Genomic DNA, 13,673 nt, shown 5'->3' with positions numbered 1-13,673 from the left:
ACATCAAATAATCAAAAAAATCAACATAGCCATATCATGTTATAAAAAATCAACATAAATTATTGACTTATACAGTTATACATCAATTCATCACTCATCAAGTCATAAAAAATCAACATGTACATCACACAAAAGTAAAAAGTAAAAGGCTAACCTGTGATTGAAGCTTGAAAGCAATGATTGGAAGTGAGTGAGCAACCTGAACAAAGTAAAAGGTATATATGTCAATATATCATATATGAATGACAGAATGAGAAATATATATTTGGAAACTTAAGAATAGAATCAATGGATCAAATGATAAGATAAGTGGCTAACCTGTTAAGCTATTAATGACTTACTGAAGTAATAAAGGTTGATAACAAATGAACTCAACAAATTAAAAAAAAAAAATCTTAACTAATCATCCAAGTTTAAAGTTTAAAGTTTAAAGTTTATACAATACATAAAATCCAAACACTCAAACAGTCAAACACAAATAACTTAATCATCATAATCATCCAACAAATCAGCAGATGGCAGATTCCTTTGTTGTCCACTAGAAGCATTTGCATTTTCACCAAAGTTATCTATGACATCCAAGTCATCATTCACATCATCCTCTTCTTCCAAATCTTCTTTCCCATCTGATTCTGATGACTCCCCAACAGCCCTCCCTCTACCACGGCGTGTGTAGCACAAATTTCCTCTAGAGGTTGATGATTGAGCTCTCCTGGGTCGATTGGGCCCCTCCATTGTTGCCCCCATTGCTCTACCAGCAACGTCCCATGTGAGATCAGCATCGGGATGGACTACATCATCTACTTGCTCGTCAATCATCCACTCACTACTCCAATCCAATTCATCAAGCACAAGTGGATCATAATTTCTGTTGAGGAGACGCCTTTGTTGAAACCTTTCTTCTAGGCGGCGATTGTATTGAACATAGACTAGATCATTCAAACGTTGATGTTCCAGCCTATTCCTCTTCTTGGTATGAATCTGAATTCATAAACAATAGAGAACAACAAACAAAGTTATTGTTCCAAAAATAAAAAGTTTAAAATATGAAATAGATGTAATACCCAACTACTTACAAACTCAAATGTGCTCCAGTTGCGCTTGCAACCAGAAGAGGAGCAACAAAGCCCTAGAATACGTCTTGCAATCTTTGAAAGCTCAAAAACATGACCTCCAAATGAACCCCACCAAGTAACTATAAAAAATAAATATATATAAAAATAGCTAGATTGATATTTAATATATCACACAAGCAAAAAAACTAAACAATGTACTCTACTTACTAGGACTCATGGTCGTCCGTGATCTAATTGCCATATCTGAGGCAAAACCACCTCGAGAATATCTATACAAAGTGGCTTGAGTATTTATCTTGTCTTGTAAAGCTGGTTCATGTATCATTCTTTCAATGATTTCATTAAATGCAAGCTGTAGAGAAGATATAATTTGGTAGCCACCATCATCACCTTCCTTATAAGAAAAAAATTTGCCAGGATTAAGAAATAGTGCTGCTTCATACAAAGGACGCCCCATCTGAATCTCCCAACGCCTATTAACAATATCTAACACTTTCTTGTATTGCCTTCTTTATCTCCAAAATTTTCTTTTATTTTCTTTTTTGCCTCATCCATAGCAAATTGAACCTCAGGCATAGAAGGCCTCTCATCACCATCCACAATCCTCAAGACAGTAAGAAGTGGCTTTGAAGCTCTAAGACAATTTTCCACACCATTCCAAAATGCTACCGCAAACACTGTCTCAACCACTTTCTTCCTAGCTTCGGTCTTTGCCAAATTAGAACTAATCCATTCTTCAGAAATAAACAAATGTCTCAAGTCATCTCTATGTTTTAACAAGCTTTGAAGTGTCAGAAATGCAGTTGCAAATCTAGTAGCTGCTGTCCTCACAAGATCCCTCCCATTTTTTCTAGCCCTCATTGCATTAAGAATGCGTGTGTGCCTGTAGATGAAGTTGGTTACTTTTTTTGCCTTACTTATCACAATCCTATTAGAATTCAAGAATCCTATTTCCTCCAACATCAGGTCAATGCAATGCGCTGCACAAGGAGTCCAATACAGCTTTGTCCTCTTCTGCATCAGCATTGTACCGGCTAATATATAAGCCGATGCATTATCTGACACAACTTGCACAACATAGTCCTCACCAATTTCTTGAACTTTGTTGTCAATCAATTCAAACAACTTCTCTGCAGTTTGAGATATACTAGATGCATCAACAGATTCCATAATATAAGTCCCCTCTGGACAGTTAACGAGGAAATTAATTAAATGCCTTCCTCTTTTATCCGTCCACCCATCAGTCATTAGAGTGCACCCATACTGCTTCCAATACTCTTCATATTTATTCTTCATCTCTGCAGTTCTATCCTTTGCTGCCTTTAACAATGGCAGTCTCACTTCATGATAACTTGGGGGCTTATATCCTGACCCGTACTGTGTAATAGATTCTACCATCACCTCAAACCTCCTTGACTTAAGAGCATTGAATGGAATACCACACTGATAAACCCAGTCAACAATGTGATTATCAACTCTCTTTTTTTCTGCCGCTGATCTAAACCGGTTCTCTATAGTAGTTTGAGTACTACCTTTAAGATGCCTCTCAGCAACCACTTGCTCAGGAGTCCGTCTAACATGAGCATCCATGGGGCCCCTTACTTGTGGCTGAATGACTACTTTCTTTTTCTTAGTAGATGTCCCAGAGCTAGGAATAAGTCTAGAGGTTGTAGAAGGAGTCCTACTAGACTGTCTTTGACCTTCAACTTCTATATCAACATCCACATCAGCACCAGCACCAGCACCAGCACCAGCACCAGCACTAGCATCAACATCAACATCAACATCAACATCAATATCATTCAAAATGTCTTGCATCCTTTTCTTCTTATTGCGCATAAGAGCTGCATTCATCTCTGTAGCAATCGCTACAGTTGTCTTGGTACACTTAGCAACATCTCCATATCCACCCACCAAATGTTGCTTTAACCTTTTAATTCCACACTTGAGGTTTTTTCCACAAAGAGTGCATTTAACAAGGTTATTGTCTGAAAGGTCAGACCAATACCCATACTTCCACCCAAGGTCATTTGATTTGGCTTTCCTGGTTGGGTCTTTGGATGGATCATATGCAGCCGTGCTTATATTATCACCCCCACTACTACCAGGTCCACCAACAGTACCATCCATTATGAACTCCTATAATCCTATTATCCTACAAGTTACAAAACAGAGTAACAAAGTATGTTAAGTGTTAACTAATAACATTAACATGATAACATAAAAAAAAAAAACAATTAAACACTCACAAATCCAACTTAATCATTTCACTTAACACAACCAAGACCATTGTCAAGTTCTTATATTTTTTTTTTCCAGCAATCTAAAATATATGATTTCGCACCTTCAGATCAAGCTCTAGATAGTAGATAACTAGATATACAGATAAAGAGGAAAACATATTATAAACATTGAAAAGGCTAAAAGTATAACAACATAGAACAGAAAAATGACATGAATCCATCTAAACCCATATGATAATTCCTGCATTTCTTTCAACCCACCAAAAAACAAATAATAGAAGGTACTGAAACTAAAAAAATCAAAGAGAAACTCAAAAAACCAAAGGGCAGAGGTTGCAAAGAATAACCAACCGGAGCAGATAATAGAAGGCAAGTGGCATAAAAGAAAAGAACAAAGATCGAAGTTACTCGCAGGTGGGGCCCTTACCTGGTTGTTGCTCTTGCTGCCGGAGGAGAAGATGTCGCAGGCGATATCGTATTGTGGTTGTTGTCGTTCTTGCTGCCGGAGAAGGAGCAGAGAAGACGTCGCTGTTGGTTGCTGCCGGAGAAGGAGAAGAAGAAGAGTTGCAGGCGGTGGCTGCCGGAGAAGGAGAAGAGAAGAAGTTGTAGCGGTGGCTGCCGGAGAAGGAGAAGGAGAAGAGAAGAAGTTGCAGCGGTGGCTGCCGGAGAAGGAGGAGAGAAAAAGTTGCAGCGGTGGCTGCCGGAGAAGGAGAAGAGAAGAAGTTGCAGGCTTGCAGCGGTCGAGGGTTTTCGTCTCCTCGAGAGTTCGAGCTTTGATCGAGGGTTTTGGTCAAGGGTTTTGGTATCTTCGGCGTAAAATTGAAAATTTGAAACATTACTTACGTTGCCATATTATAATAAACAAAATGTTAGTAAAAAAAAAAAAAAACAAAGTCGATTGCCTAGGTACTAAATCGTGGTATGGCGTCGACATGGCGACCGCCAATTGTGAGAACACAAATCGTTGAACTGCCATGCCCAATTTTTACCGCCTGGACACCTAGGCGACGCCTCGACTACTATGGTTGTTATCCCCTTCCGTCCTCAATATGGGATCTGTTTTCCCTTGGGAACTATAGCAGTAACATGTGTACCATCTATGGCACCAATGCAATCCTAATTAAAATAAAATAAAAAAAAACCAACAAAAAGCACTATTATGTGAAACAAAAAACGACCATAAGTTAAAAAGTGATGTAAACTTATTAGAAATAAATTTTCCATTTTACCTTAAAATATGGCCACCATTTGTTGTTTGCAATTATTTCAATAGGAATCTCATCAAACGATTGGGCTTTGATATACTCCTTAGAAAGCTTAAGCACCCCTTGCAATACTTTGCCAAAGTAATAGCTGACAGTCTATCCTGAATGCTAGAATCTCTCCTCAACTGCTCTATTAGTAGGACCTACTCCTGTTATTCTAAACATGAACATTGCCAATTGCTCATCTACCCTAATAATGCGACTTTCTTGTAACCAACCACAATGTCTCATTAGTAGGCATAAATTTAAAAACACATGTCGTTCCTTGCCAAATTCTTCGTAATAGCGGTTTGCATGCCCATGCAACACCTCATGTACCCATGCTGCCCCTGTGAATGCACTATCCCTACGTGGTTCTCTAGTGTATAAATAGCTGAAATAATGATATTGTACTATCAACAATGTTGCGAGAATCAATTCTTCTCCATTGTCATCATTAGAGGAGATTATTGGAGTATTATTGACATTTGCCATAACTGATTCAATATAAATTTTAAACTTGTTAGTATCATACAAATGTTTATCCCCTAATAAATGTACCAAATGATCTATAAAACTATAATCATCCAACATGCATAATTATCAGATGATGTAATAAGTATTTAAAACAAAAGACATCCAACAGAATTTTTGCTACAATAATAGTAAAATTTAACCGGCATATTTAGAAAAGTAGCATAAAGTGTAAATAACCATATTACACTTTTACATCAAGTGTACCTAACAAAATATATCGATCCTAGTACCAAAAGGTCTTAAATGTATTTCATTACAATCATCCATATTAAACAAAAAAGGTTAGATTATCATCCATCAATCTAACACATCAAAAGCCAATTGTTTCGTTTCATCCTTGAGAGTAATGAATAATTCTCTCCATTCACGGTCCACCAATATCCTCTTGCACGCCTTAATATGCAACTCTTTTGGGATATCATTCATGGTTTCCAATAATCTAACACTAGTAGTGCTGAAATCTGTGGTATTTGGAGTGATACCCATTGGAGTTGAGCTAGGGGTTGTAGTATTCTTGTTTGCTACTGACTCAGCTAGGGTCTGTATGGCGCGTTCAATACCAATTGTCCTACTCTTCTTCCTATATCCTGTAGGTGTCTTATCAAGTCTTCTGTTGACTCTAAGACAATCAGTTCCTGGATCTTGGCTTTCATAATAACCTGTTGGTAAGGTATTAGCCAATGAAGTAGTTGGAATTACATCTACATCTGCATCCACTTCATCATCAACACCTCTCGATTCCTCTTCAAACCTGAAATCAGATTCATTCCTGAATCCCCCTCTCCCACTAGCATATGAGTCCCCAAAAATTATATATAGTTCAGGCCAATGTGGTAGCCCATTCCTCCTAAACTTTGACCAATTAGGATTTGCTTGAAAATTTTACAAACTAGCTATTAGATAAAATTACACCCAAGATTAAAAAATCATATAAAAGTACAGTATACTTTGATTTGTACATCCCAAACACTCTCATCTTCAACTGTACAGGTCCTCATCACAGAATTCCAACCAAAACCTGTAGTATCCAGTAGTTTCTTGAAAGCGCTGTAATCGAATCGCATTTTATTCATCTTATTCCTTAATTGAACCATCGTAAATGGCCGATTGGCTTTTTCCTCAAGCCCTTTCTTGATATTGTTCCACCCACCTTTATTGAAAGTGCTGGAACTCTTGTTACCAACTTTCATTTGTTCAACCATTAATTTCAGGAGATAATCTTGTTCTCTTTGAGTCCATTTTGCTGCCTCGTTATTAGCTCTCGAAGTGGATGCCATTACTCTAAAAAGAGAAACACATTTCATTATAGCCTAAAAATAGAAATTCATGCCTTTGCTTCCTCCTACCATGTTATTCATTTCTCTCTCTCTCTCTCTCTCTCTCTCTCTCTCTTGAACATATGTTTACATTTTCTTATAGACAAACATATATTTAAAAAAATCCCCATTATACTTCCATTGAACAAAAAGCAACTCATATCCCCTAAAGACATATCAAGTAGAGTTGAAATTTACAAGTAACTATGAGACCTAGCCACAGAACTTGCTTCAAAGTTAAAAAGAAGGCATGCTTAACTAAGAATTCTTGAATAGAAGAAAGTGTGTGCAATACATGCTAAAGCATAAAATCTGATGATTCCAAACAAAGAAAGAAAGAAACGAGAATTTTCTGGTATTTGTTTACATCAAGCTCAAGAACTTCAAATTGATCTTCATTGTTGCCCATCAAAATAGAATACTCTAATCCTAATAAAAGCCCTCTTCTAGCTCCAAAATATCAATCTTATTAAGCACTGAAATTTACACAACCAACCTTCATCCAAACCTTAAAACCCTTGCTAGTTGCAACTTTACACTCTCAAAACCCTAAAGCTTTCAAGAAAATCAACACCATCAACACAACACACCTTAAACAGTAAACATTCAATGAAAGTAACCCTCTCAGTCAAACCATAATTCAACCTTACAAGTTTTAGTTAGTAAGTACTGTAACACATTTATTTGGCAGAGGCAAAGAAAGAGGAGTTGAGAGAGAAGATTTTTCTTCTTTGCCACAGTAATATAAATGGACAATCTTTCTGATAATAAAATTTAACAGATAAATAAATAAGAATCTTAAGTTGGGCATCAGAACTACATTTTATCCCCAACTAATTACAAAGAACCAAATAGGAAGAACACATTGTGAAAAAAATAAGTTGAATAGAATGTTATCTAGAAAGCAAATGTCTCATCTGTACTTATGACCCAATTAGTTGGATAAAATCACTGTATGATTTCTTTTCTTGATTCATACCTTGATCCAAGATGAGAATGATGAAATATGCTCAAATGGGTATTTTTCAGAAACCCATCACGATCAAAGTAAGCAACTACGAAACTTGAGCTGTCAAGAACAGAGATCACCATAACTAGAAAGAAATAAAAAATTTACCAAGCACATTTTCAGACTTCACAAAAATTGCAATCTCAGAGCAAGAAAATCTCCTAAATCATTGCAATTTACAGATGTCCCAAAATCCAAGCAAGAAACGAGAGTGAAATAAGAAACCTATATCAAGAAAAGAAGAAACTCAAAGATTTTACCTCTATTAATTACTTGGAATATAAAGATGAAAAAATTAATTTCTCTTGAAGCAACAAACCAGAGCATCAATGGATGAAAACCCAGAAAGAAAAAAAAAGCAAATCCCCACCTTTTTTTTTTAAAATTTTTATTTGGGGTTGATCAAGATAGCAGGAAGAAAGAGCGAGAGAGCGAGAGAGCGAGAGAGAGCGCGACAATACCTGTTGCAGGAGAACCCTTGAAAGCCCCTTTAAGTCACGATCTTGAGCTTGAAACCCGTTTTATGGTTCTTGTGAGAGACAATACCTGTTGCAGGGAGACACGAACTATTTTTCAAACAGAGAGAGAACTTGTTGCAGGGAAGCGGCGACCCTTTTCTGGCTTCTTGCAAGGGAAGCGGCGGATTTGGGGATTTTTGATCGGGAGTTGTTGGAAAAACAGTAAAGGGGTTTGTGGGGTTTTGGAGGGTTTTTGTTCTTTTAAGTTAGTAGAAGAATAGACAAAGTAACTTTTTTGTATTCTTGCAATGTACTCTTTAGTTATTCTTTTTCATTGGTTCATTCCGTGGGAATACAAAAATGAACCGGACGTGCCAAACATATTTCTGTTCTATTTGCATTCCCGCAGAATAGAAGAACACCAGAAACATTCTCCCAGAGTGTTATCAAACGGCCCCTATGTGGGTGATAATTGTGATATAGAGTTGTGGGTGTTAAAAGATTCGGAGACACAATTTTATCCATCAAACTTGTGTTAGAAAGAGAGGTTGTCAACATGGTTAGCGCGTATGAACCCAAGGTAGGGTTGGATGAGAGCAGTAAACTACAATTCTGGGAACATATGGACAGTTTAGTGCAAGGCTTTGATCCAAGTGAAAAGATGATCATAGGAGGTGACCTGAATGGATATATTGGAAAAGATAGAAGAAGTTATGAAGAGGTACATGGAGGGTTCGGAGTTGGGGAGAGGAATGAGGAGGGGACATCAGTTTTAGACTTTGCAATAGCCTATGATCTATCCATTGTAAACACTTTCTTTCAAAAGAGAGAGGAGCACTTAGTTACCTACAAGAGTGGACAACATACTAGCTAAATAAACTTCTTCCTTACTAGAAGGTCCAATAGTATAGATTGTTGTTAAGGATTGTAATGTTATAATTGGGGAGAGCTTGACCACCTGACATCGATTGCTGATCTAGGACTTGTGCCTCAGTTTGCCAAAACAATGGAGACTTGTTTTCCCTAAGGTAAGGTGGTGGAAATTAAAAGAGATTCATTGGAGGCATTTACCAATAATGTGGTCAAGCAAGGAAAGTGGGAATTAGAGGGAGACAGTAACGCGATGTGGAATGAGATGATGGGTTGTATTAAGAAAGATACTAAAGAGGTTCTAGGGATGGGAAATGGTTATTTGCTAGCTCCTAGAGAGACTTTGTGGTGGGATAAAGAGGTGCAGCCAACCATTAAGATTAAAGATCCCTCTCTGCATTTCTTGGGGAGCAGGTTTCTTCTTTATCTTTCCCTCTCTTATTAGTTATTCCTTTCGAGGTTTACTAGGGATTATTTATGTCCTCCATCTTCTAGACGATATGAAAGGAGATAGGGAAAACATGTTTGGAGTCTCCACTTAGGATTTTGGGCCTAGAATTTTGTTGGTGAGCCCAATTCCGATCAAGGGATCAAGCTTGAATAGGGGGTTAAATTCCTGTGAAAGGGTTGAACACCAAAATTTGACTTTATATTTGGTCTGTTCCAGAGATGTGGGTCCGTGTTAGGTTATGAGTGTGAGAAGGTGTTAGGCACCCACCTCGCCCGGAGCATCCGGTCTTTCTATCAGATGCTTGGATTTCAAATATTCTCCCCCTAGAATTTTACCAACATTATACTAACATACATGCTGTGTTTACTCGAACAATATTCTAATGAGGTGGACATAATGCAAGCTATTAACATGTATATTATCACATGAAATAATAGCTAAACATGATAAGAATCACATGAAATGATATTGGCTTATAATAAACATCACATGCAGTAGTGTAGCTATTTTCCTTATGAATGCTACGTAAAATGATGGATTTTATCACATGAAATGATAAGGTATCTACATGAAATGATAAGATGGTAAAATTATCTATATGCAATAACAAAAATTAACATGCTCGCTATCATATAAAATAATAAATACACTACCATGCATGGAATTACGTGAAATGTCCGATAAACTACATGCTAGCTATTATCTGTGCCAATCTCCCTAATTCAGGGGCTACACTTGGTCTTTTTCTGGGAGGAATTTCCAATTTTTTTGTAGAGATTCTGCTCTAATGGGTCTACGCAGGATCTCGGAACTTCTGGGCAACACTTCTATGCCATGCTGAAATGGTCAATACTGACTTCGGGTATTTGGGCAGTGCTTCCCCACTATGTTTAAAACAAGTTTTTTACTTATAGAAAAACGGACAGAGCTTCCGTGCCTTATAGAAAGCATGTTTTTCACTTATAGGAAAACAGGTAGTGCTTCTGCGCCATATGGGAAGCGGGGTTTTTACTTATAGAAAAATGGGCAGCGCTTCCATGCCATGTGGAAAGCGGGTTCTTCACTTCTAGAAAAATGAGTGGTGCTTTTGCGGCATGTGGAAAGTGGGTTTTTTACTCATAGAAGAAGGGGCAGCACTTTCACACCATTTTGAAAAATGGGTTAACCAATAAGGAAAAGAAGTAAGTAAAACCTCTTGACATGGCTGACTAGAGTTTGTGCCAGTCTCGGGACGGCTGGACGGGGCTCCTCCTCCAAGCTTTTGGATCAACTTCAAGCTCCAAATAGGTTAAATAACTAAAAAAATTAAGCTAACATCTCTCTTTTCTCTTTCATTTTATTTTATTTTATCTCTTTTGCATGTGATTTAGCACTTTCCATGCACACACTTTTTCCAATTTTTTCACCCTCTCTCTTTGATTGACCCTCTCTTATATAGGCAATAGATAAGAGGGTATAATGGGTAGGATAAGGTAGAAAATAGGATTTTTTTTTCTTAAATTTTCATTACTCACTCCACCGTCCAACTCCCCTCTATCTCCACATAGTTTTGAAGAGGTAAGTCCTTAGTGAATTGGGGATAATCTTCAGTTTTGTTGAACAATTCCATGGGTTAGTGACAAGTGTCCATCTATATGGTAATTATCCAAGGTTATATGGGTATAAGGGGTGGACTTCGCCGTTGTTTCCTAACTAAAATAGAAAGGGCTATATCACATCAAGATGTCGATTCGTTTGCTGCCCACAATGTGATGTGGAATTTGTAACCTTTGTCCCTTCGTCTTTCTGAATCGAGGCCTGGCCTGGCTTGCATCGTTCCAACTGGGTTTATCAACCCCCTTAGTATACAATTGCGCGCAGTAACTGGGAGTCCTATTACACCCAAGGCCAACTTCAATTCACCCACCCAAGGTTCATCTCTTGTAGTGATTGTGGACGCGTACAAGGATATTGAGTAGACGGTTGATGTATCCGACTCAACCCTTTCTTTATAATATTAATTGACAAGTGTCTATCTATATGGTAATTATCCAAGGTTATATGGGTATAAAGGGGTATAATATCTTAGGTATTATTTATCGACTCCTATCTATATGACATGTGTCCTTGGGAGGAGATAAAAATCAGCAAGAGAGTAAGTTTTGCCTTATATGGTTTTGAGGAAAAAACAGCTTAGTCGGATTTGAAGGTCTTAGACTAGTTTGAAGTGCTTAAACTAGTTTGAAATGCTTAGACCAGTTTGATACATTTGATGTTGGTCGGTGGGGGGGTACCCTTTGGCTCAAATGTTTTGACTTGACTTGGCTTGGCTCGGCTCATATTTGACTTGGTTTGGCTTGGTCCAAGTGAGTTTGACTTGATTTGGCATGGTTCAAGTGGGTTTGACTTGGCTTGGCTTGGTTCAAGTGGGTTTAACATAGTCCAAACTCTAAGATCACATTGTGAGATATCCGACCATCTGATTTTCGCGCGCAAGATATCGATGGATCCGTAATTTTGAACACTATTCATTGATAGCGAGGATCGAGCACATGCTTGACTCGATCGTCGTTTTATGACGAAGGATGTCAATAACCTCTTGCGGTGACCTCCCCCATATCATTAAAGCAGTACCGGGCTGGATTCTCAACATTTATTACACTCAACCATTCTCCATGTATTCATGCACAATGGACTAGGCTAGAGTAGCTAGAGTTAGCTGGGTTGACTATGTTTGATCTGGCTTAAACCAAAATTGTGGCTCCTCCGTGAAAGAGAGTGTACTAACCTTGTTTTGTCTATAAGTCATCATTGTTAGGGGGACAAAATTAGGAGGCTAACAGGATCCAGAAAGTCATTGATTCCCTTGTCAGTCCCAACCAATCTGCCTTTATTGCGGGTAGGAGCATCTCAGACAGTATTATTCTTTTCATGAGATTGTTTGTGGTTTTAATCGCAAGTCCCATGCCCTGGCTGCCCTCCTCAAGATTGAAATTCACAAAGCTTTTGATTTGATAAGTTGGGATTTTATTTCTAATGTTCTGCTCTAAATGTCCTTCCTGCCATCTTTTGTCCATTGGATCCATTCTTACATCTCCTCCCCCCGTTTATTTGTTTTGGTAAATGGGAGCCTGACTGGGTATTTTCTCTCGGGGCGTGGCATCCGACAAGGATGCCCCCTTTCTCCTCTGCTTTTCTCTCTCCTTGGGAGTCCTCTGCCAATCCATCCAATTTGTCACCGACATCCACCTTATTTCTCCAAGGCTGATCCTCTTTCAATCTCCACTATCATGACCAGCCTTCAATCCTTCGAATCCATTTCGGGCCTCAGTATAAATCTCCTCAAGTGCAACATCTTCCTCTCCGGAGTATCCCTTGAAGTCCGTGATTCCCTCTCTGAGATCTCTGGAATCCCGCTTGGTTCTCTACCCGTTAAATACCTGGGCCTCCCCCTTGATCTCCTCCAAGTTCTCTTCCCATCACTGTGCCCCATGCTTGACAAGCTTTGGAAGAAGCTTCAGCTCTGCAAAGGCAAACTCCTCTCTTTTGCTGGCAGGCTCACACCTTGATTTGATCGGTCCTCCAGTCCATGTATCTCTATTGGTCTGGAACATTTGTCCTCCCTGCCTCCGTCATCAAATCCTTTGAAGGTCTTCTTTGCTATTTTCTTTGAAAAGACTCAGATTCCTCAATTTCTGAGGCCCCTCAGGCCTCAGTTGGGAAAAGGTTTGCCTTCCTAAATCCGAAGGTGGTCTTGGGATTAGAAGAATCAAAGTTGCCAATTCTATTAGGATCCTCAAGCTCATCTGGAAGATTGTATCCAACCACAAAAGTATTTGGGTTGAATGGATCCACTCTGGTCTGCTCAAGTCTAATTCCCTTTGGACTGCACCTTCCATTTCTGATGCCTCTTGGATCTGGAGAAGATCCTTGAGCACAGAACCATTGCCCTCACTGCCATCTCCTTTACCATCGGTAATGGCCAGTCCATCTCCCTTTGGAAAGACCCTTGGCATCCTGTCTCCTCTCATCTCTCCTAGAGTTATCTACTCTTCTGGCTTTCCCTCTAATGCCTCTGTCTCCTCAATCCTCTCTCCCACTGGCTGGTTCCCTCCCCCCTCGCCCCCTCTTCCCCCTGGGCATTAAGGACGAGAAGGCAAGTGTATCTGGCTCCCCTCCTCTAATGGAATCTTCTTCGCCTCCGCTTGGTCTTTTATCAGATCTCCTTCCTCGGTTGTCCTGTGGCATAAGGTGGTTTGGTTCAAAGTGCACATTCTCCACCATAGCTTCACCCTTTGGCATTGACTGTCTAACTGTCTTCCCAATCAATCATTCCTTATTCACCGTCACATCCTTGTCAACCCTTATTACTGCCTCTGTCCCTTAGGTATAAAAGATATTCCTCATCTCTTCTTCTCCTACCCCTTCTTTTTCTTCATTTGGAAAACTATCCTTGCTAAGTGCTGGCAGACTAGGAGGCATATTCTTCC

The 13,673-nt window shown here is 38.9% G+C and overlaps 1 protein-coding gene across 1 annotated transcript; it reads right to left on the bottom strand.

Moving 5' to 3' along the window:
- Window positions 1–5,397: 5,397 nt before the first annotated feature.
- On the bottom strand, window positions 5,398–13,214 carry LOC122064479. The gene is made up of 4 exons (XM_042628186.1): window positions 13,076–13,214; window positions 7,396–7,510; window positions 6,089–6,381; window positions 5,398–5,972 (listed from the first exon to the last, which is right to left on the bottom strand). Exons 1-4 carry the CDS (start codon window positions 13,212–13,214, stop codon window positions 5,398–5,400), a joined length of 1,122 nt encoding a protein of 373 aa, XP_042484120.1.
- Window positions 13,215–13,673: the final 459 nt, after the last annotated feature.

The sequence above is a fragment of the Macadamia integrifolia genome, chromosome 2, assembly GCF_013358625.1.
Source record: "Macadamia integrifolia cultivar HAES 741 chromosome 2, SCU_Mint_v3, whole genome shotgun sequence".
NCBI classification, from domain to species: Eukaryota; Viridiplantae; Streptophyta; class Magnoliopsida; order Proteales; family Proteaceae; genus Macadamia; species Macadamia integrifolia.
This window is presented reverse-complemented; position numbering and strand designations above follow the sequence as displayed.

Coding starts and splice junctions, on each gene's coding strand:
- LOC122064479 (XM_042628186.1), bottom strand. CDS start 13,214: ATGAGAGGAGACAGGATGCCAAGGGTCTTTCCAAAGGGAGATGGACTG. Junction 6,382..7,395: donor CATTCTCATCTTGGATCAAG/GTATGAATCAAG, acceptor TTCTCTTTTTAG/AGTAATGGCATCCACTTCGA. Junction 5,973..6,088: donor GAATTCTGTGATGAGGACCT/GTACAGTTGAAG, acceptor AAAATTTTCAAG/CAAATCCTAATTGGTCAAAG.